General features: G+C 41.9%; 3 protein-coding genes across 3 annotated transcripts; 1 reads left to right on the top strand and 2 right to left on the bottom strand.

Annotated features, from left to right (window-relative positions):
- Positions 1 to 1,792: 1,792 nt before the first annotated feature.
- Positions 1,793 to 8,300, bottom strand: LOC137296996 (apolipoprotein(a)-like). Its single transcript, XM_067828927.1, has 3 exons — positions 7,986 to 8,300; positions 3,129 to 3,213; positions 1,793 to 2,043 (listed from the first exon to the last, which is right to left on the bottom strand). The coding sequence occupies exons 1-3, from the start codon at positions 8,298 to 8,300 to the stop codon at positions 1,793 to 1,795; spliced, it is 651 nt and encodes a 216-aa protein (XP_067685028.1).
- A 6,799-nt stretch (positions 8,301 to 15,099) lies between these two features.
- Positions 15,100 to 16,038, top strand: LOC137295813 (tropomyosin-like). Its single transcript, XM_067827366.1, has one exon. It carries the CDS (start codon positions 15,174 to 15,176, stop codon positions 16,026 to 16,028), a length of 855 nt encoding a protein of 284 aa, XP_067683467.1. The 5' UTR covers positions 15,100 to 15,173; the 3' UTR covers positions 16,029 to 16,038.
- Positions 16,039 to 22,904: 6,866 nt separating this feature from the next.
- LOC137295862 (tropomyosin-like) lies at positions 22,905 to 23,809 on the bottom strand. The gene has a single exon (XM_067827419.1). The coding sequence runs from the start codon at positions 23,774 to 23,776 to the stop codon at positions 22,922 to 22,924; it is 855 nt and encodes a 284-aa protein (XP_067683520.1). The 5' UTR covers positions 23,777 to 23,809; the 3' UTR covers positions 22,905 to 22,921.
- Positions 23,810 to 24,584: the final 775 nt, after the last annotated feature.

Below are 24,584 nucleotides of genomic sequence, written 5' to 3' on the forward strand. Positions count from 1 at the left end.
TAAAGTGCATTTGATCGCAGTGATACTTCAAACTTTTGGCAACGTTGTTAAACTCACATTCTACACATTAACCAGCACGGACGTGCTTACAGTTCAATTATCCATCGTGATGCGACTTCGAAACACTGCAAGATAATGGACAGATAATTTACTGCCCAAATATTTGAGACATTAGCGCTGTCTGAGATAGATTATGTTGGCCCGTACCCCTGGTGCAATAGTGTAGCAGGACTGTTATCAGATACAGATAGATTTCTCTGTTTTCTCTGCACACCCCGTTTCCAGGTAACTGTGTGGCCATTTATTGCGGTGCATATATCAACGTCTAAATGTACGTAACAGTCAGAAGGGCAGCGTCAGGAAAAGTTCGTTTTCTTATTTATCTATAAAGCTTCAAAGCTTTTTTGAATATCAGCCTTTTTATTGGGTCGCTCAAAGGTCACCTGACACGAGGTTTTGTTAGACTCAGTAGTGGAGTGAAACGAAAAGTACGGAGACTAAGTTTACTTAGATTGGGCTTACCCCTCGTGCACTATGGTCGTAAACGGTTACATAGTTTCTCTTCCATTGGTATCTTCTAGTTTCCAGACCAGTGTGTCCAAGTATGACTTCAAGAACGTCATCAGCTCCACCATGAATGGCTAAATGGCACCATCCTCGCTATATCAGGATTTGCTTGTTTTGATGGCATGTTGTTCCATAAGCATAATGCAATTCTCTGAATATGATATGTCTGTATATAATCGAGACTGGGCTAGACAAGCCATGTGATTTTCAATGTAAAGAGCAATACACGCAGTCAGAGTACACACATCACCACCGCAGAGGTCCTAGTTTTTACAGCGTTCGCCCTTCACGCCGGAGACCTGGTTTCTCCAGTACAATGTGCGAAGCCCCCGTGGTAATATTTCTGTAATATTGCGTAAAACCACATTCATTCATTCTATTCGTCCCTGGAATGCCGCCGTATAGCTGGAATATTGCTGAGTGCGGCGTAAAACTAAACCACCCTGGGATATCTACGGAGACGTATTTAACTTAAGTCCATAATACTTCCAGAAAATGTTTTGAAACTTAAGGTGTATAAACTGTACTCGTAATTTTACCATCTGAAACCACTATGTCTTGTGATGTCGTTGTGATGAGCAGGCACAAAATTACACGCATCATATTTGCTCATGTACATCCTGCATTCATCGACAAGCAACCTTTTAAAAAACCTTCTTATTTGCGTCTGTTGTTCACAATGAAATGTGTTTTTACGGATACACAACAAATAATCTTCTCGTGGTAATCATTGTTCTCATATATCCACTGATCCAATAGCAACGCTATTATGGAAATATTTTCAGTTAAGGTGGACAACCGCCCTCTCACATGAACCACTGACACACAGTATTGGTAATTACACCTTGAGGGGCGGTGGAGTAGTCTAGTGGTTAATGCGCCCACTCGTCACGCAGAACACCTGGGTACAATGTGTGAAGCCCATTTCTGGTGTCACCGTCGTGATATTGCTGGAATATTGCTAAAGCGGCGTAAAACTACAATCACTCATTCACTCACCCATTACACCCCCAGTCACATCACTCAGCATCACCTTCCGTCGAATACCAACATCACTTTGCAGTGCGTATCTTCAAGAGGAAAGAAAACCGTGGGTAGTAAAGTGGTTAAAGCGTTCATTCCTCTTGCTCGATTCTCTAAACCTCTACAATGTCAAACAGAATGGTTAGAGTTCCACGCAACGATATCAATGATATCGCTAAATGCGACATAAAACCACACTTACTCAGCATGAAGGGACGCTGCATTCCTCCCAGCGAACGTTGGGGTCCGTGGTATAACACCACGGTATTGCGTGCCCCGGCATTCTACAGTAGTTGCTCTCGTTAACTAGGGCAGGGTCCCCGGCTGACATCCCGCGTGGGAAAAAAACTCTACCGTGGGGGTAGTCCGTGTCCCACCTCTGACATGTCCGGCCAGTGTTGGTAATGTTCAGGGTTCCGAGATATAGCGTCGAACGCGTGTAGCATAACTCCTCTGAAAAACAACAACGAACCAAGTTCGCTATCAGTCCACAACAAACAGGTGCTTCCTCTTTCTTAGACACGTAACTGTTCAATATGACTTAGGTTAACTCGACTGCGAAATCGAGTCTACCGGAAGCGCTTGTATACGTTGCAGTCAGCAGTAACAGTCGCAGTCATCAAATGACCCGTGCAGGAAAATATAACTGGCTGCCACGTTTATCAAAAGAAGAAGGAAATTACGTGAGGGTGTGTAACGTGTTGAATAATATCAAGAGAAGCATCACATACCTACATATAATACCTGATGAAGGTGGATATGTTATAGGAAAATGATATTAAAAGACATACTGGCGTGATCTGTTTATACAGAAGAACATGTTTGTGGTGGAAGACGATATACGAGATTTTGTACATGTTGGCATGCTCTGTTTGTGTAGAAGGACATGGTGTTGGCATGCTCTGTTTGTGTAGAAGGACATGATATTGGTGGAAGACGATATACGAGATTTTTTGTACATGTTGGCATGCTCCGTTTGTGTAGAAGGACCAGATATTGGTGGAAGACGATATACGAGATTTTTTGTACATGTTGGCATGCTCTGTTTGTGTAGAAGGACATGATATTGGTGGAAGACGATATACGAGATTTTTTGTACATGTTGGCATGCTCTGTTTGTGTAGAAGGACATGATATTGGTGGAAGACGATATACGAGATTTTGTACATGTTGGCATGCTCTGTTTGTGTAGAAGGACATGGTATTGGTGGAAGACGATATACGAGATTTTTTGTACATGTTGGCATGCTCCGTTTGTGTAGAAGGACCAGATATTGGTGGAAGACGATATACGAGATTTTTTGTACATGTTGGCATGCTCTGTTTGTGTAGAAGGACATGATATTGGTGGAAGACGATATACGAGATTTTTGTACATGTTGGCATACTCTGTTTGTGTAGAAGGAAATGATATTGGTGGAAATTATTGGACTCGAAATTATGTACAAGGAAGGACAGGTTGATGGTGGAAAACGATATATGAGGTTGTGGACATGTTGTCACGGTCTGTTTATACATAAGAACACGTTATACATCACCTGGTTCACATTCATAGGTCGATACCTTGTCTCTGCACATTTCGTTCACACCACACGGCTTGGAACTACAAATACCGGCAAGGCGCTGAAAAGAAGACCAACATTCATATTTCCCGTTCATAACCTGAGAGTTACTGTTCGTAAAAATCAAATTGTTTCATAATAATACACGTTATTTTGTACCGTATCATGTGACTAGATCCCGTCTTCTGAAATAAAAATGAACATGCTCACTGTTTATTTCAAATCTAACTCGTGTTAGTAAACAGGCTCGAAGGAGTCCACCTCGTGTCCACCTCTAGCCAGTGTGCAGTCCATGACACGACGTCGTACAGACGTCTCCTCACAATGGCTAGAGTGACATGACGCTATTCTTCTTGCACTGCCTGGGTCAACGTCTGTGTGCCATGTGGACTTCGCTTACGTAGATAGATAGAATCCGTCTCAAAAGATGGTCCCGGAGGTGTCCTATCGGATTCATGTCAGGAGATCTGGCTGGCCATGGAAGAACTTGTGTGTCGTTGACATTGAAATATTCTGTGGTAACACCTGCAGTATGTGGAGTGGCGTTATCCTGGAGTGGCGTTATCCTGGAGTGGCGTTATTCTGCAGGAATGGAGCACGGGTAGTGTCAAGACCTGCTTGATGTAGTGGCCATCGTTGCATTTATAACCACCTGGTCGGTTTTAGTGTCACCACAAATATTGCCCCAGATCTTCGCACTTCGCCACGATGATGCACTTCTTGGACGCTGCAAGTGACGTTCGTTCGCCTTTCCGCCGATAAACTCGCACTCGGCGAGGGGCGAGCACTGTAAAGATGGAACCTGCTTTCATCCGAAATGCCCTAATGTTTTGCCGGCGTTGCACAGTGCGAGCCCACCTCAATCTGTTGAGTCGATTTTGCCGGGTCAACGTCAGTCCCCTAAAGGTCCGGTAAAAATCAAACCAAAATGGCGGAAAAGTCAAGCTACAGTCCTGCTGATAGGGTGTTGTAAAGTATCTCGTGCTGATGACGTCACAGAGAGGAACCTGTTAAGGAGGTGCAGCAGACGAAGATGTAGGTCTTCACTGGCCGTGGTTACGTGTGGTCTGATGTCCCACAGTCTCTTTGAGGCGTTTTACCAGCTTCTCAGTTGGGGTTTTGTGGCAACCCAAGATTTGTGCAACTCTGGTCTGGGGTTGGGGTGGCAGTCAAATTCAGAACAGATATTTTAATCCTTTTGGGGGAAACATGTCCGGAACAACTTTCTTTTGTGCATCAATTTATTTACTTCTACAGAGACCCGTGAGACTTACAATTAATCTGCAGTAACCCATGCGTGTAAAAGACGATTAGCGAGATCGACAGGACAGCTGACTTGGTTGACACATGTCATCGGTTCCCTTTGCACAGATCGATGCTCATGTTGGTGATCACTTGAATGTTGGGTCCATACTCGATCATTTGCAGACTGCCATTTAGCTGGCATATTCGTGCTTGCCATAAAAGGCGACTATGCTTGTCGTAAGAGGCAACCAAACGGAATCGCGTGGTCAGGCTTGTTGACTTGGTTGACACATGACACCAGTTGCGAAGATCGATGATTATGTTGTTGATCACTCGATTGCCTGGTCCAGACTCGATTATTTACAGACCGCTGCCGTATATTATTATATATTGTTGAGTGCGGGGTAAAACTAAACTCACTCATTCACTCACTCAACACATCGGTGCTGTAGGGTCAGCTGTAGGGTCTTAGCATTCAAGCTAACCTTAGAGATCTTTTGAACATGTTGACGAGGTTTTGGTCTAACCATGACATTTATTTAATGCCACATACAGGTCTACTATGTTCATCCCCAAGTACGATCAACTACCCGCGTGATGTGACCTCCGGTTAAAGCTAACATTTGCTGATATGCTTCAATACCATTTTCTTTATCAAAAAGTGTTAATTGAACAATAATAATTGGGCTGAAACTCGGAAGCATTTAAGTCAGTGATATATGCAACGTAATGGAGTCAAAAACTGTACGGATAATGCATGTTATTGTCCTGTAACGTGCATTTGTATAGAGCCACAGATTACAGATGTGAATGCCAGTTTCTCAGGATTCAACATGACCCTCCAGACAGACAGACAGATAGACAGACAGACAGACAGATAGTCAGATAGACAGACAGATAGATAGATAGATAGGCAGACAAGAAAAAGAAAGTACACAGGCTGTTTCTTCCAGTAAGATGAAAGTAACATAACCTTTCGTTGAAATGGAAAAAGTATGTTGAAATACAGATGTTTTATCACCAAAATGACATTGTAGCAATAACAGCTACGTAGTAATGACCCCTGCAGACGGTACGTACGATGCTGGAAGGTCAAGGTCATTCCAGGCATCGATCAGTTGGCCCATTTGCCAACAAAACGAAGTCGTCAGATTTGTGAATCGGCTCACGCTATGACCCAATGATGTGGCAGATGATGACGTCACCGTCAACATCCGGTTGCGTAGGTGAATAACCCGAGGACAGCGACCCTCATTGGGTGTGGAGACCCTGGGATGTCCACTTCTGGGACGATCACATATCTGACCTGTCATGTTGAAACGGTTAAACAGCCGAATTATCGTTTGTCTTGTGCAACCCCAGTGTCCATGCAACATGTCTGTTGGAAATACAAATTTGTGACATTGACATTCCTTTGTCCCGTTCGTCGACGTCAGTATTGAATTTTATCGCGTCAAGTGACAGTCTTCACGAAAAACAGGATTTCTTCACGAAAAGTGCTGGTGCATCGGATAATGATCACAATATGTTTTTGTTCCATTTTGGCAAGTAAAACATGATGGTTACGTTCTATACAGTCAGTGTTTTTCCATAATTTTACTAGTTAGAACGTATGTAGACAGACAAATAGATAGATAGATGGGACACCAATAGCAATCTTAAATGCAATTATGTAACAGCATTTAATTTCACTTCAATACAGATACAAAGATCGTAGTAACGCCATGCTGCGTGGAAACGAAGTTGAATGGAACTGCAAAACATAGTTTTAATGATGTCTCTATGCATTGTATGGACTTTGGGCAACACAACATATGATATCGATTTTCAAATACGGCGACTACGCTCATCAAGGATTATTTTATGGTTGAAATGGTTAATGAAAGTTTGAACTGATGGCGTGTTCAGTCGATAGATATGCACTCCGTTCATAGCTGCTTATTTATTAGTGCAGGTAGGATCTACTGAGGTCAAGCACTTGTTCACAGTTGCAATTATAAACATACAACCAGTGATGGTGCGGGGTAGGATAGACCTTCAACAACTCATGCTTGCCATAAAAGGCGACTCAGCTTGTCGTAAGAGGCGACTAACGGGATCGGGTGGTCAGGCTCGCTGACTTGGTTGACACATGTCATCGGTTTCCAAATGTGCAGATTGATGCTGATGTTGTTGATCACTGGATTGTCTGGTCCAGATTCGATTATTTACAGACCGCCGCCATATAGCTGGAATATTGCTGAGTGTGGTGTAAAACTAAACTCACTCACTCACTCACTATAAACATATAACGGTTCGTTCTAGAGCGCAATAAACATCGTGTACTGAAAGGTGTACTGTGTCTATGTTGGAGATGTTGGAGGGTAACAGTTGCGGGCATGTTTATTAAAGATTCTACGCAGTTTTCATTAGGTCATTTCAGATGGTCGTTAAGATTGTCATTTCATGATAAAATGTATAGGGATTTCATTTTCAATGGCAAAACGCTTCATTTTAATTTAGAAGTTTCCTCAAATGCTTTAACAAGCATTAGAGAAGGTCATGACTTATCACTTCTGAACTAAGCGTTGCGCGGTATGCCACAAACCTGTACAGTACTAGCGATTAGTATAGCTGTGCAATACTGGTGACTTATGGATCTGTACTCATAACATGTGGATTTGTACCATACTGCTGCCACAGGGATCTGTACCATACTACTGACATGTGGATCTGTACCATAATGGTGACATGTGGATTTGTACCCTACTTGTGAAATGTGGATCTGTGACACGTGGATGATACTGGTGATATTTGGGTGGATTTGTGCCATAGTGGTGACATGTGGATCAGTACCGTATTGGTGACACATGGATCTGTACCATACTTGTGATCTGTACCATGAAGAGGGCACAGTGAGACGAATTGAGGATAGAGTCTAATATCTGACAGTGACAATGATCATTCATATCACCATCAAAGGGCCCATGAAAGCCGTTGATCACGGTAATTGTGCTGACGGGCGAGATGTGTAACGTATTGGTATTGCTTGATCAGCACATTTCAGATACATACGTGACGGTGTTTCAGTAGACTAACCCCTTATCCCTGAGTATATAATTATAGTTTTGATAGTAACAAATAAGCCCATGTAAATTGAAAAGGCGCCCCAGTGATTTGGGAGATTCCTGAACCTGAGGAAATCTAGATTTGCTTCAATTAGGGCTTTAGGATTGACGGCAGGGCTTGGCATTGGGGAAAATAATGTAGATGAGGGACTGTGTGACAGACTAGCGTTCCAGTTATATTTTTGAGAAAGCTCGTCGTCTTGACATGCCTTAGATAACTACAGATTTAATAAATGATTAGAGCAAGTGTATGGTTGTCATGGACCAAACTTACTTCCGGTGGTGTGGGTTTCATTTCCCCTGTACGAATTCAAAGCGCTTAGGACCAGAGTGGAGCAATGAATACTAATGACAAGTAACTCGAGGTCCGCACTATTCCCATGTTTTTCATGAATCTTGACAGAACATTAAATTTACACATATAGGGGAACATCATGCTCTTATCTCTGCCCTTCTTGTGATACTAATTAGTATTACTTACCAACGGCATATATGACGAGCTGGCATGGTTCCAACCAGAGGAGACTTCTATTCCAAAAGGAGCCGTTGTCGCATCGTCGTAGTTGAGTTCGCACTGTCCTGCCTTGTAGTTGAAGCTGACGCAGCGAGACTGCTGCAAACATGACTTGACACAGTCCTGTAGGGTAGGGGTCTGAAGCACGAGATAGACTGACCCCACGAGTCTGCTACCAGTCAGGATCCCGGGGGTGTTAACCTGTCGGCTACATGATGCCGTGACCCGTCCACTCTCTATGATCAGGTCCAAGAGCAGTATTGTTGTCAACAGGGTTTTCATAATGATGATTTGTAGATAAATGTCCATCGTAGAACTGTATCCATTAAACAAGGTCGGTGATGCCAACAGAATTGGATTTAAGAACGCCTTTTAAAGATGATACATCCCCAACGTCTAAAATAGGTTCCTCTCTTGAAACCTCAGTATATGATAGTTTCTTTAAAACCTGTTCTCGGTACCGTCCATATACCAGTAGGTCTTACATCATGAGTAGTTTGTTCGTATGATTAGTTTGATGGTGTGTAATTAAGAAAAGGAACATCCCAACAGCCCGTGTCCACGCTGCTTGCGTCGCTTGGAGCAGAAAGTAATCTGTCACAGTAGACCCACAGTAGTCTGTCAAAAGCCGCTGAGAACATCGATCGTGTTGTTCTGATCCACCTCAGACGTCTTCAAGGCATTAAAAATCACGGTAACCATGTGCAATTAATATACTTGAGGACGCATGTTGTAAATTAAGTATTGATAACCATCGATAATAGAAAAACGACGAACGTGACTATCTGACAACACAAGGTAAAGGCGCACGTGTGTTTCCACTGTATGTGGATCTAAACTTTTGGAGGTGTTATATTCAATGTTCACAAACACCATCTTTCATCCAGTCTCGTCATTTCAGTCACATGCGTCAAAACGTCAGTTGTAACACATTCTCCATCAGCAAGCAGCCATGATGGAAACTGCCTTTGCCAGTCACGCTGTTGATCCAATTTCAACAAAAGCTTATTCAGAGCGGAATTATTCAGGAGCTTTTCAACCCCGTTAACATCCACATAAGATTGAACCGAACTGTCTAAAACGTTCAAGTAAGAAAATGGCAAAATAATATCTCCTCCAGAGCCTACGGTGCGATAATACCAAGATAGTCGATTTCCTTTACATGACAAATCACAAGAGGCTCGTGAACAGCCATTTATGCGAAAAGAAAAAAAATCACCATATTGATCCAATAATTAAAATCACCCCATTGAAATGATCACGGTTCCATCACAGACTCTCCATCCGGTGCCGTGGTTATATATTATTCGTAAACAGGAAACTTTGTCCTGCTAACAAACGCTAGATACTAATCTATGGAGAAACCACCTACAGGAAGATGAAGTCGGTGAACAGTACGCCATAAGCATCTCACGTCAGGAAGTTGGGTTGTTTGTCCGGTTATTGGTTCGTTCTGGGTTCTGGCACTATTGACCAATGGGCGTGAGGTTACTAACGGGCGTGTGACGTTACTAATTAAAGTAATACCCTCCCCAAACAAGCCTGTTGTAATCAATCGCTGCCTTTGAGACCTGGAATACACCGATAACCATATCTATGTCATGTCTTCCAACACTTAGACGTTGACAAACAGGAGAAAGGTCACCTCAGACGTAGAGGCTAGCTTTAAGTCTGATTTTACATCAACACTGGAATCTCATGTGTTATATGCGAGAGAAGTTGTCGTTTCTCATTAATATTTGTGAAAGAAAACCTCCTAAATGAATGTTTGGTTTGGTTTGGTTTGGTTTGGTTTGGGTTTTTTTTCTTTGTTTTGGGGTTTTTTTTATTTGACTGTATCACCGAGCCTTTCTGCCTCCGTATATCACCACTGTAACACTCATGTCGTTACCATTAGCAAAGGGAAACGCAACATTATCTTCAACCATTTTCACATTGGTTTTCGAATATAAAAAGGATCTTAATCAACTTAGCCTATTTACTATACAGTGAGTGAGTGAGTGAGTTGAGGTTTACCTATGCTTTTTAGCAATATCACGGCGGGGGACACCAGAAAATGGGCTTCACACATTGTACCCATGTGGGGAATCGAACCCGGGTCTTCGGCGTGACGAGCGAACGCTTTAACCACTAGGCTACTCCACCGCCCTATTTACTATACAGAATTAAAAAGCACTATGCATATCTCTTGAAGGAATGAAAACGTGTTAGCCATATTGTGTTCATAATATACTGAAAAAAAAACACGACCAACCCATACTAGTGTAAACATCTTCTGTGTTTATTAATTTGAACTTGGTAAGTGTTCGATCTGGTTAACCCTTTCACCTGTTTGTGGGTATACATGTAATATTTTTTAATTATTTGAACATATATTGCCTAGGGGATAAACATAACCGTTCATAGAAAGGAAAATCGAAATATGAATTTTGTGTCCGTTTTGAGTGTGATAGAGATCGAACTGTGCCACGTCCATTCCAAGGACAAGGTGCTACCTGTGTGCCTGTAATTGATCACTAGCAGCAGTAACAATGCCGTTGTCGCGAGGGATGTTGTCCCACGGACTTTCACTGTTCTGTGAATTGGGAAAATGTCACGTCTCTGTGAAGTCGCTTTGTATACGACTATAGACTGACATGAAGCCCCAAATGACAACAGCATTGACATTATATTGATGAAAATAACAACTTCATGACCAGAGACACTCTACCTATCTATTTATCAACCTTTCTACCTTCCTGTCTGTCTGTCTGTCTGTCTGCTCTGTACTCTCCCCCCAGAGTCATCAGGAACCACTTCTGGCTCTGCAAGAGGAATGGAGGAACATTCCCCGACTAACTGTCCGCAACCTGATTGTTTCCATGGGACGTCGATGTCCGACAGTGATAGACTCCAGAAGAGGGCACACTCGTTATAGTGCAGTGGCATTTGGTGTTAACCGTTGAAACACCTCTACCGGAGGTGTAGCAAGATGTATTTGGTACCGTTGGAAGGCTTGGAATCTCCAAGTTTTCTAAAACCAATGTTGCCACACTTGAAAGTGTCAGGCAATATGTCATTTTGGTGCGTTTCCACTGAACTATATAAAACAATAAGGTCAAGGTCACAGTAACACCCTTTGTTGCTATTCTGGCTTGAAATTCTATGTTTAATCTGACACTTTTTGTCAACATGAGTGATAGCAAAAATAAATAATAGCATCAATTTTACTATGTAACGTTTCTGACTCTCTTCTCCCTCCCTCCCTCCCCATCTCTCTCTCTCTCTCTCTCTCTCTCTGTGTGTCTCTCTCTTGTAGCGAAGGGTAGATGGCCCTTTATGACAGCTTTCATCCATTATACAGGACTGAGATCTATCTATCTGTCGGTCTGTTTGTTTGTCTGTCCCCCCTCACTCTCTCCCTCTCACAGCCTCATACTAATACCCTGACCTTAATATCAAATGAGCGTGTGCGTCGTCAGTGGATGGAGATGATAGGTTAAAAATATGTTTGTGTATCGGGTGTCTGTGTGTCCGTCCGTCCGTCCGTTCGTCGATCTCGATCTCTCTCCCTCTTTCTCTCTCTCTCTGTCTCTCTCTGTCTCTCTCTGTCTGTCTCTCTCTCTCTCTCCCTTATCCATGCAACACTGAAGTTGGTTCGTATCCTCAGACTAAAGCATTTGCAGGGACACGGCAAACCTCGGGTCCCAAACACAATGTTCCTTTTGAAGTATGTATGTAAGGGCATACGGTTCGTTTGTCGCTTTATGGCCTATACCGTATGAATTAATTATTTGAACATATATTACCTACCAGATAAACATAACCCTTCATACAAAGGAAAATCGAAACATAAATTTTGTTTTCGATTTGAGTGTGATAGAGATCGAACTGCCACGTCCATTCCAAGGACAAGGTGCTACCTATGTACGTGTAATTGATCACAAGCAGCAGTTTTCGCGAGTTTTCTGTCTATCTATCTATCTATCTACCTACCTACCTATCTATCTATCTATCTATCTATCTATCTATCATCCATCCATCCATCTATCTATCTTTCTATCTAACTATCTATCTATCTATCTATCTGTTATTATGAAAGGACTATCCCAACAGCCTGTGTCCGCGCTGCTTGAGTCGCCTGAAGCAGATATAACCACGGTAGTCTCTCCCCAGCAGCGGAGAACATTGACCATCCTGTTCTGATCCACCCTACACGTTTCCAAGGGATGAAACAATCACAGTAATCATATGCAATTAAAACTACTTGAGGACTCATAGTGTAATTTATGTAAATTAAGTATCGATGAACCATCGATAATCGAAAGACGTTGAAAGACTATTATTATTATTTTTCTATTGGATGATGCATAACATTCAACGGAATTATTGTTCTCAATAAGAATGGGGGGTGGGATGCTGGGGTGGGGTGGGGGGTGGTTAGGGGTAGGGGTAGCTATGGGTGGTGAACAACTGACCATCATAGAAATGCACCGTATTCTTCTCTCCCTCTTGACTTGTCTGATTTGCCTGAATAAGCGCACCTGATGTCACGAACTAGCACATATGGGTTAGGTTGGTAGAGATTAGCCATTCACTGACCACCCGGTGTTGAGAGATATACCACCAACAGAGACACCACATTTCTTGTAGGGCAACTGCTTTCCATATGTGTATGTATATGATGCATGTATTCTGTAAACATTGACAAATACATGTCTGAAGCTGAAGGGACAGAAATAGTACATATTTAATCACGGTTGTGACATGAATGGTCCTTTCGGGTTAGTTATAAACCAGCTAGTGGCTGGGACAAAATTCGTCATATCCGTCACCTCATCGTAAGCGAGTTCATTATTAATAACATCTTAATTATTCAACCAATATATTATAATAGACGGGATCTTAGGAGATACGGTGATGGTTGCAAATGCAAGCAATGTATATACACTATTATAATATGTCTGAAAGTGTATTTCTAAGTAGCTATTTCGCTTAATTGTTTGCAGAGTCACATAACTCACGACAAGTCATGGCACATCTTGGTACACCAGGATCTTACACGTAACTCACGACATGTCATGGCACATCTTGGTACAACAGGATCTTACACATAACTCATGACGGGTCATGGCATATCTTGGTACAACAGGATCTTACACATAAATCACGACAAGTCATGGCACATCTTGCTACACCAGGATCTTACACATAACTCATGACAAGTCATGGGACATCTTGGTACAACATTATCTTACACATAACTCACGACAAGTCATGGCACATCTTGTTACACCAGGATCTTACACATAACTCATGACAGGTCATGGCATATCTTGGTACAACAGGATCTTACACATAACTCACGATACGTCATGGCACATCTTGGTACACCAGGATCTTACACCATTATTAATCCTTTGATGTCAAGGCATTCTTCATCGAAGTGACAGGATCATAAAAATAGATAAAGCATTTGTTTAATATTTAACTTAGTTGGCTTGTAATTATATTATAATTATAACATTTTCAATTTCATGATACAACTGCTGGTATCACATGTTTATTATATGATCTGTGAAGGTCCAGGGAAGAATAGGCCTTGCTTGACACATGTCATCGGTTCCCAATTGCGCAGATCGATGAACATGTTGTTGATCACTGGATTGTCTGGTCCAAACTCGATTATTTACAGACCACCGCCATATATAGCTGGAATATTGCTGTGAGCGGCATAAACCTAAACTCACTCACATGTTTATTCTATAAAAATTTACATTGTAGATTTACAACTTTCATGGCAACTAACGACATAGAGTGCCATCATGTCTACTGGACCTAAACTAATTCACTCCCCCACCCCACCCCCATCCCTTCCTTCTTCTCCCTCCACTCTCAAAACCCCGCTCAACAAACAAAAAGCCCGTAGTATTTTACGATTGCTTCAAAGCATATTCGTAAGAATGTGCTACAATACTTGGTCACAGACCAGACTTGATCAGCAGTATGGACATGTCCTGGCGATGTACTCAACTGAGGTGTTATTAAAACTATTTCGTTTTAAAGTAGATATATACTATTTAGCATTTATTATTGATGGTGTATATATCAAACATGTAATTCCTTGTAAATGTATCTGACACAGAAACAGTTGTGTAGCATGGAAAACACTGTGTAAAAAAATGACGGCGTGACACATCATGTGTTAGCTATGGTAACCGTATCTACGTGAAACTTCCCATAACTTTAAAATCTGCATGCACCCGTCAAGAAAGGTTATCAACTTCAACCATGGAAGCGTGTTATTACTACCTTCTAAAAGAAATAACATACATATATGATTATTTATTTTTTAAAGATTGTTGCACTACTACACTTCCAAAAAATCTTTGCGTATACATGTAATATTTATTTCTATTTCAGCTCTGTATTATATACCGATCAACCACGGTTCTATTCATTCATTCAATCTGAGTCCATATGGCGATTATGTTTGAGCGGGTAATGGTGCTTAGCAAAGAACAACGTAAATTACCAAGTTAATTAATACTCACACGTTGCAAAATGTCATAATTCAAAATGTGGTGAAATATATCTCTGTCTGTCCGAAGAGCTTTCGGAGTTTCCTGATTATTTATGCTTATTACAGAGAACTAATATGTTTGGACATGCGAACAAATATTTAGCATAAACATTCCCCTGACCACGTGTAGGCGATGGCATTACAGCTATGGGAATGGTGCATTCACTGGTGCAATTCCACATAATATCTAGTTCCAACTCTACCCTGCAATGTTGGTGTCAAAACATGGAGGCATTTTCAATCAAAAGCATTACCGTGACGGCCAGGAAGATGCGGCCTGTGCATAACCCTTGCATAACGCTAACTCACGACTGGCCGCCTGTTGGTCCAGATGGCCTGCCCCCGCACCGCAACACGCTCATCCCTCACTGGGGGGTCGGGACGATGGGGGTCAGCTTCTCGTATATATAACTAGCTGACACCGATGGACATTCACACTCAGCATCTGCCTCAAATAGTATTGTCTACTGCTGCCTCAGTATTTATATAATTGTTATCTTGTGTTGTTGAGTGAGTCGATCTCGACAACTGTAAAACTACAAGGTACTGTCAGTTCCGTTGGAGTTTTAATTCTCACACCTTTCTCAGCAGCCATGGACGCCATCAAGAAGAAGATGCTCTCCATGAAGTCCGACAAGGACAACGCTTTGGAAAAATCCGAGATGTTGGAACAGCAGCTTAAAGACATCGAGATACAAAAGTCTAAGGTTGAGGAAGACCTCCACGATCTCCAGAAGAAATACGCCAACCTCGAGGTAGACTTCGACAACGTCAACGAGCAGCTTCAGGAGGCCAATAGCAAACTGGAGACATCGACCAAGAAAGTTACCGAGATGGAACAAGAGGTCAGTAGCACGTCATCCAGGGCTACCATGTTGGAGGATGATTTAGAAAAATGTCAGGAGAAACTGGAGACAGCTACTATCAAGCTGGAGGAAGCATCCAAGGCTCTGGATGAAACGGAGAGATCACGAAAGGTAATGGAGAACAAGAGCACTGCTGACGATGAGCGAATCGATCAACTGGAAACTCAACTGAAAGATGCCAAATACATCGCCGAGGAAGCTGAAAGGAAATATGACGAAACTGCTCGGAAGTTAGCCATGACAGATTCCGATCTGGAACGAGCTGTCACCCGTTTTGAAGCTGCTGAAACCAAAACCACTGAACTGGAAGAAGAATTGAAGGTGGTTGGAAACAACATGAAGTCCCTTCAGATCAGCGAGCAGGAAGCCTGTCAGAGAGAGGAGACATTCGAAGAGACCATCAAAGACCTGACTCAAAAGCTGAAGGATTCGGAGCACCGTGCAGCAGAGGCCGAGAGGACAGTGACCAAACTTCAGAAGGATATGGACCGCCTTGACGATGAGCTGCTCACAGAGAAGGAGAAGAACAAGGCAATCCATGACGAGTTGGACCAGACATTCGCCGAGCTGGCCGGATACTAACTGTGATTGTGCACTAACTGTGAAGCTTGCCAGTGTTTTACATCTTTCTTGTGGATATTTTGTGAAACTGTTCTACTGGACACTTCCATGACCAAGTCTAACTCTGTGGATTACTCTATGTGATAACTGCAACTGTCAACTTCAGAGTCTGTGATTATTATCCTGGATAAAATGGGCGAAACGTTGAAATCTACGTCGATAACAGAAAGCTTTCTTTAAGTATGTATGCTTCAGTTTAACTTAACTACACGTGTATCAGCTTGTTAGAATCATTATTTATAACGTGTATCAATAGATGCACATTTGTTTCTGAATAAATCAGTCAGCGTATAATGTGGGTCATATTTTGCGTACTACAACCAGCCATATGGTTGACACTGTTGCACGATGCCACATATTTGTGTTTAATTAATACCGGGAAGTACTGTCGGAAACCAAGCTGAACACAAGTTTTACATTCTGCAACGACTGCCAAATTACTTCTGGATCAGTACTATTGCTTTTATCACAGTCGGCTATCCATTCTGAATGCACAATGAACAATAAGTACAATACAATTAGAAAGCGTAACAAATGTAACATGTATTATATTTGCCATTACACAGTCTTATATATTCTAGTGCTTTTATTAGGTTGAGTCCCATTCGGGATTCGAACCACGACAGTCAGAGTCAAGCGCCTAATCGCCAGGACACACCCACTCACGCACCACGACTGTGTTAACCCTATATATAACATATGTTATATAGTTATTATATTATTATATAATGATTATCTACTAAACAAATCGACCCGTGAAGGTTCGGGGTAGAATAGGCCTTCAGCAACTCATGCTTGCCATAAAAGACGACTATGCTTGTCATAAGAGGTGACTAGAGGGATCGGGTGGTCGGGTTCGCTGACTTGGTTGGCATATGTCATCGGTTCCCAATTAAGCAGATCGATGCTCATGATCACTGGATTGTCTGGTCCGGACTCGATAATTTACAGACCGCTGCTATGTAGCTGGGATTTTGCTGAGTGCGGCGTAAAACTAAACTCACTCAGTCACTCACAACAAAACAAATCCGAACGGAGCTCTGAAGTAAACGTCTTGCTTAGAGTTGACTCAATGTAACCTCCCAAATAATTCTATTATGTTGTGATTTATCATTATGGGACAACAAATGTAGATCAAGTCGGTTGTAAAATAAGCCGACTACTCCTACGTTTTGGACTATAATCTAAAGTATGTTCCTCTGAGAGAGCCCAGTATTTCTCTTGTCGTAAATATACCACGTCAAGGACACGGAACAATCAGCAGGGATTATATATCCTCAAACAGTATCCATTGTGCGATGTAGTCAGGTTGTGGTGAAAGTCCTGTGAATTAATCACTGAAAATCAGCAAAGATACCGTGCCAGGTATTTGTTTTTGACATTAGTAATCATTATTGTTACTGATCAATAACAGTAAATGTCACATACCTATCAGATTTGAAATTTGTTTTAACCTTGATTCATGTAATGAACACCGACTTCTTGAATACTGAAGAGGTTTTTCGCTTATTTTTCTTATTGTACATGACGTACATGTACGTGTTTACGTTTTCGCTGTTGTGTCCATAACAGAGTGTATTGTTTATCACAGTTTGTTGTACTGATTTCCTACTGAGCTATGAGGTGGTGGGGTAGCTTAGTTGTTAAAGCGTTCGCTCGTCACGTCGATGACCCGGGTTCGATTCCCCAAACAGGTACAATGTTTGAAGCCTATTTCTGGTGTTCCCCGCCGTGATATTGCTTGCATAATGCTAAAAGCGGCGTAAAACCATACTCAGTCACTGCAGAATGGCCTTCTTACTGATGCCGTGATTTCTTCACTCCCGTAGGAGACATAAAACCTTTATCATTTAATAACGACATTCACAATTCTATTATGTTTTAAACATACGTCAGTTTTCCTCTCTTGCGTAATTTTACAATATTTATAGGGACCTGTACATATGCATTTAATTAAATGCAGTATCATGGCCTCATCATGTCTATTGGGGCATTCTTTCAACTTCTTCAGATCAGGGTTCTTTTATTTTAGAAAGATATTGACTCGTGATTAATTTTTGTTTTAATGAGAAAAATAGCATTTCACATTACTTAACTGTGATTATTGTTACGTAACAATCAGGCTAACCCATATTACAGATGCCATGTGTGACACACAGTTTCCCGTGTGTAATGGCACTTGTGTGTAACCTAATCCTAAGAACAAAATAACACCTTATGTCAACATACACAGCCCAAAGGGCCTCATACTAATACCCTGACCTTAATATCAAATGAGCGTGTGCGTCGTCAGTGGATGAAGGTAGGTTAAGAATTCTGTGTGTGTATCGGGTATCTGTCTATCTGTTTGTCCGTCCGTCCCTCCTCTCTCTCTCTCTCTCTCTCTCTCTCTCTCTCTCGAATATTATACATGCAACACTGAAGTTGGTTCGTATCCTCAGAATACCAACGACCCTTCATTTTCTTTATCTGTTAACATCCCCAGGCAAATCAGACAAATATATCCCCCACCTATGGCTGGTTCCAGTCATTTCCCAACTAATTCACACCTGATAATAGTAACTTTAAACGTCCGATCACATTGCTCTCATATCCTGGCACATTGTCTGCTCGCGGTGCTCAGTACGTTACTATCCACGGTCACAGGACACTATCGTACTTTTCCATACTCTTTTAACTCCCTAGGGATCATACAGCCATGCTGCCTGTTTGGCGTAATGAACGTAACACTCACAATGCCAGCACATCCTCACGGGTACCTTTTTCACAGCTGGGTGAACTGAGACAATGTGGATCTAAATATCTTGTTAAAGGATACCATGCGAATGTGCCCACCTTGGGACCCGAACCTGGGTGCCTCCACAGGGGATCGAACCGGGCCTTCAGCGTTCATACGCATTACCACTGCACCATTGCGCTCCTACCATTTCCTCACCCGAACAATACCCCACCAAAATATATACCTGGCCTGTCATTTCCCCAATTTCTTGTTTCGTGGTTGTCATTTCACTCATTGCTATTGATCTGTCTCGTAATTAGTTAGGGAGGGGGTTGAGTTTAGCTTTACGCCGCACTCAGCAATATTCCAGGTACATGTGTATGACTCCATCTGTAAATAACCGCGTCTGGACCAGACAATCCAGGGATCAACTGGTTCTTAATTAAATCAGTTATTTAGTACATGATTATTCTTTGTTAATATGGTTGTTACAGTGAGACATCTCAAATGTAATGAAAACACGATGTCCACAAATAGGTATATTATTTTTGTGTGATGATGGTCTTTTTATTTACCCAGTGAAGACATGAAACTTGACTTCTGGCTTTCACTGAGTGTGAGAGCGAGTACAGCATGTTTTGTTAATGAAGTAGTCTTTCAAATGTTTTTTAAAGACACTATGACCACAATTACTTCTGATCTTTTTGTGCCATAAGACTTGGCTTCGTATATCACTGAATCTAATAGATTTGATTATTGTGACATCTTATGTTTGTGGGGCGGTGGGGTAGCCTAGTGGTTAAAGCGTTCGCTCGCCACGCCGAAGACCCGGGTTCGACTCCCCACATTGGTACAATGTGTGAGGCCCATTTTCTGGTATACCCCGCCGTGATATCGCTGGAATATTGCTAAAGGCGGCGTAAAACCAGTCTCACTCACTCACTCACTTTTATGTTTGCTGTGACAGTTTTTCCAGCAAAATTTGTGATATTTTTCCATGGCTTTACTTCCATTCACTTTCTTTCTGATCTTCGACATTCCATACATAGGATCTTGTTACGCAAAGAATTGGCATCACGGTATATATGTGTACTGTCACTGACGGGATATCTCAGCATAACTATATGTCAGTGACAGTATTATACTTGCACAAGTCTCTGAGGTAAACATAAATAGCTTAAATGCTAATTTCTAAAATATAATGACTGAAAGATCGGAGCCCGCATGTTTCAACTTGCCTCTTCTAAGGATAGAATTGCTCAGCATTCAGGGCAGCTTTGGAGCAAGGCTATGACAAGGTACATCTTGCCGTCAGTTCTTTGTGTCCAAAGATCCCGTCAGTCCATTAAGTAAAGGCAAGTTAACGTTTGGGTAGACTAACAACTAGTCTCTGAAATGAACATATTTTACTGAAAAAAAACCATTTATAGTGAAAAAAGTAATATAATGAAATGGAGCCCTGAGACTTTCTTCATTTTATCTAGACTTGCCACATTTTCTAGACTTGTGTGGGCTTTCTTGGATATATTTGCTTCAGGGTCTGTACGACAGACTAACGTTTGGGTAAAACGTGGAACATAACACAAAATTTTCGTGAAGATTTTACCCTCAGAAACAAGTCACTAAAACTATAACACAAGTTACACACGAACAACATATTCCGAATACGACGTGCCCAAATATGTACCATTCAGGTCCACTGGTAACCAATACTGTTGCTTTGAGTACCAGAACACATCAGTGCTAATCTAAACATTCCTACGACACTATAGGGGGTGGGGGAGAGGGAGAGGGGGTGGGTTTATGTTTGAAGTAGGGTTGTAAGTGACCACACACTACCCCCTGGACCTATCAGCTGCAGGTGGTGTGTTTATACGGCCCTAGGGGGCGCATTAAGCTAATGAATACTTCACGGTTCAAGAGATCCGGGGATTTTACCTACTCGCGGTAATGACCATCCCAGGACTGATTGCATAAGTCGACCAACTACTGTTAGTTAATGTCGACATGTGAACGTCGTCAAGGGTGTTGTATGGCTCGTTGTGGATGCCAGTGTCAGTGGCTTTCCAGCCCCCAGACCCTTGCCCCCAGATTACAAAGCAAAGCCAGCTGAAGGAATGTCTCGGCCAATGTTGATCGCCGACAGAAGCTATGCATCGTTCTGGCAGCCATTTTGACGTAACTGCATCTGTTTCGCAGGCCGATATTTATAGATAAAACAACTTTCTACATGCGGCCTATTACTTATGACGGTGCAGTAGATGGATGCTGATTTCTACAGAGAGATGAGAAAACTTTATGGATGTTCAAGTTCTTTACATTCAAATAGTGACGTTTTTCTATAGATTCGTAAACCGTTTTCAAGCACAAGGGAAATGATAGGGTACCCCAGTTTATATACAAAATACAGGTACATATGATAAACTGGTGTACCCCAACATTCCCCCTATGTCTGAAAATGGCATGAGAAAATGCGGATTGTCGTTATTGTGACAATAAAGATGTTAGCTCCGTGAGCATAGATCATAGAAGCAGGCTAATCTACAGCATATTCTATACTGCCTGGTGGAAGAAAGCCCTTTACAAGCTTTTATTAATCGCGCCAGGATGTCGGCAACTCATAGTCTGGATAGTTGAGTAACCGACATCCTCGCGCCATTTTTAAAATGCTTATTCTCCAACACATAGACATTAATTAACAAATTCAGTGCAGTGAATGTACTTGCGCCATCAAGGTTTATCAATGTTAAATAATTTTGACTGCATACACGTTGAAGACTGCTGATTCTCGGGAAATAATCACCTAGCGATGTATCCGCCGCCATGTTGGGATGCTGGTAACACTCGTTAAGAACATCACCATAGGTACAGTGAATCTAGAATCTCAAGCATACTAATCCAAATATGGAGTCTCAGCGGAACTGTGATTATTTCCCTTCCACTTATGAAAATGCGATTAACATCTTGCGCGGAGGACGCAGAGGCGGACTCAGTGGGACAGTTTTAAGTGCTGGCGATTAACTCTGAGATTGGGGGTTCGAATCCCGTATGAGACTCAGTCCTAGAACTAATAGAATATGTACTTCAATGAGATGATAAGTGTAATCATAAATATGACATGCTACATTTAACTTTCTGAAAAGAATTGTGTTTAGATATGATAAATGAAGCATACCAACATGTTTATCTTCACCGGTCCTTTTGAACATATATATTTACTTGTGAATTGTTGTAGTATTTCAGTTATATCCATCTAACATTTCATAATGAAAACATATAGTTTGGCATAGGTCGCTACATAACCTTGCTCCAAGGCTGTACTGAATGCTAAGCCCATCAATAGCAATTCTATCCTTTTAAGACGCAATTCTAGATAAGCAGATTGAGACGCCAGTTGTTATTTATTTATTTCATATATTTTCTTTAAAAATATTAACCCTTGCCTTTGAGACACGTACTTCATAGTATTTTTTTTACTTTCCTTATAAGAAGTCAGATCCCAGATTTAACACACACAGGTTAATGCGGTGATATAAAAGTCATGATGTCATTCATACAACTCTTACCTACTCCAAACAATATTAATACAACCAAGAGAGCGATATAGAAGTAATTTATTCTAAAAGCGCACGATTAAATGGTAAATGAGGCCCTAGGCGTCTCTTTTCAACATACGGGTAAGATAATTGCGGCTGTTATGTACATGTTTGAAAGAGTGATGGTTCATGGCGACACAAGCCGTGATAATGCAACACAAGTACTTGCCTTCATATGGTAGTATCATCAGTTTTATTGGCATCCATCAGAGTCAGCAATAAACACACATATTCCTGTTAGAAACGCCGGTCACAGGGACCTTATAATTATCTGAAATGTTGAAAAGCACTCTTGAAATGGAAAGTAATTGATTCAGCCCATTTGCATATAGGTAGACATCTCTGGCAAACGGGAAAGTGAATATATGCAAGGATTATGAGTTAATAAATATTAGCATAAATTAACATAAATAGGTGCCACTTTTCATATCCACCGTTATGTCCATGTCTAGTATCCGGCAATTTAGTGTGTCTCAGAACGGAATATTGCAGCAAGAAATATGAAAACCACGTTTGGTGACTGTGGGGCACAATTAGAGTTAGTATCCGGCCAGCTCGGCGAATGTCTGGTCCAACTCGTCATGGATTGCCTTGTTCTTCTCCTTCTCTGTGAGCAGCTCATCGTCTAGACGGTCCATATCCTTCTGGAGTTTGGCCACTGTCCTCTCGGCCTCTGCTGCGCGGTGCTCCGAATCCTTCAGCTTTTGAGTCAGGTCTTTGATGGTCTCTTCGAATGTCTCCTCTCTCTGACAGGCTTCCTGTTCGCTGATCTGAAGGGACTTCATGTTGTTTCCAACCACCTTCAATTCTTCTTCCAGTTCAGTGGTTTTGGTTTCAGCAGCTTCAAAACGGGTGACAGCTCGTTCCAGATCGGAATCTGTCATGGCTAACTTCCGAGCAGTTTCGTCATATTTCCTTTCAGCTTCCTCGGCGATGTATTTGGCATCTTTCAGTTGAGTTTCCAGTTGATCGATTCGCTCATCGTCAGCAGTGCTCTTGTTCTCCATTACCTTTCGTGACCTCTCCGTCTCGTCCTGAGCCTTGGATGCTTCCTCCAGCTTGATAGTAGCTGTCTCCAGTTTCTCCTGACATTTTTCTAAATCATCCTCCAACATGGTAGCCCTGGATGACGTGCTACTGACCTCTTGTTCCATCTCGGTAACTTTCTTGGTCGATGTCTCCAGTTTGCTATTGGCCTCTTGCAGCTGCTCGTTGACGTTGTCAAAGTCTACTTCGAGGTTGGCGTATTTCTTCTGGAGATCGTGGAGGTCTTCCTCAACCTTAGACTTTTGTATCTCGATGTCTTTAAGCTGCTGTTCCAACATCTCGGATTTTTCCAAAGCGTTGTCCTTGTCTGACTTCATGGAGAGCATCTTCTTCTTGATGGCGTCCATGGTTACTTGGAGGTTCTTGAGGGATCAAACGAAACTGAGAGTACTGTGAACTGATCAGGAACAGAGAGCGGACTGTTGATTAGGGGAAGCGAAGAGTGAATATGACCACTCGTTCAATATCGGTCTGTTATATACGACCGACTGCCCCGCCCCTCTCCCATGTGGCATTGCAGACAGAGATGGTCACGGCCATCCCGAAACGACCCCCTGCGACGGCTCTACGGTTCCTCGCTCTGTACTGGCAGGGGGTCTGTCTGTCAGAACATGTGTTCTGCCCGTGTTCGTCGTCTTACAGCAGAGAGTATCCTAATGGAAATAGTTCAATACTCATAACTTGGGGATATAACCTTAGGAGGGATTTCCAGGGCGTCAAATGAAAAAAGACAATAGTATATGTAACTATTACCTTCGTACCATAGGTCAATCATGTATGTGTGTTTGTGTGTACGTGCGTGCGTATTTATGTGTGTTGTCTGCATTTGGCGATGAATAGTTTAATAGTGTTCAAAGAACTGTAATCGCACAAGAAAATGCGACGCCGATAGTGAAAAATTTACAAAGTCACAGTATGGTTATTATTATTATCATTATTATTGTATTGGGCATAGCACCGACTATATATGGGTAAGCTTTGTCAACGATGCAAGAATAGCACCCATTTATTGGACGTAGCACACACATTATTAGAGCAAGCTCTGTCAAAGCCACAGGAATAGCACCCATTGAAAAAGAGCACAAGTACCCACAAGTGCCATCTGAGTTGCGCGATCAAGTTTGGTTCCTGGTTTCAATCTTTTTTTCATGCGAA

This window comes from Haliotis asinina, chromosome 9 (genome assembly GCF_037392515.1).
Source record: "Haliotis asinina isolate JCU_RB_2024 chromosome 9, JCU_Hal_asi_v2, whole genome shotgun sequence".
NCBI lineage: Eukaryota > Metazoa > Mollusca > Gastropoda > Lepetellida > Haliotidae > Haliotis > Haliotis asinina.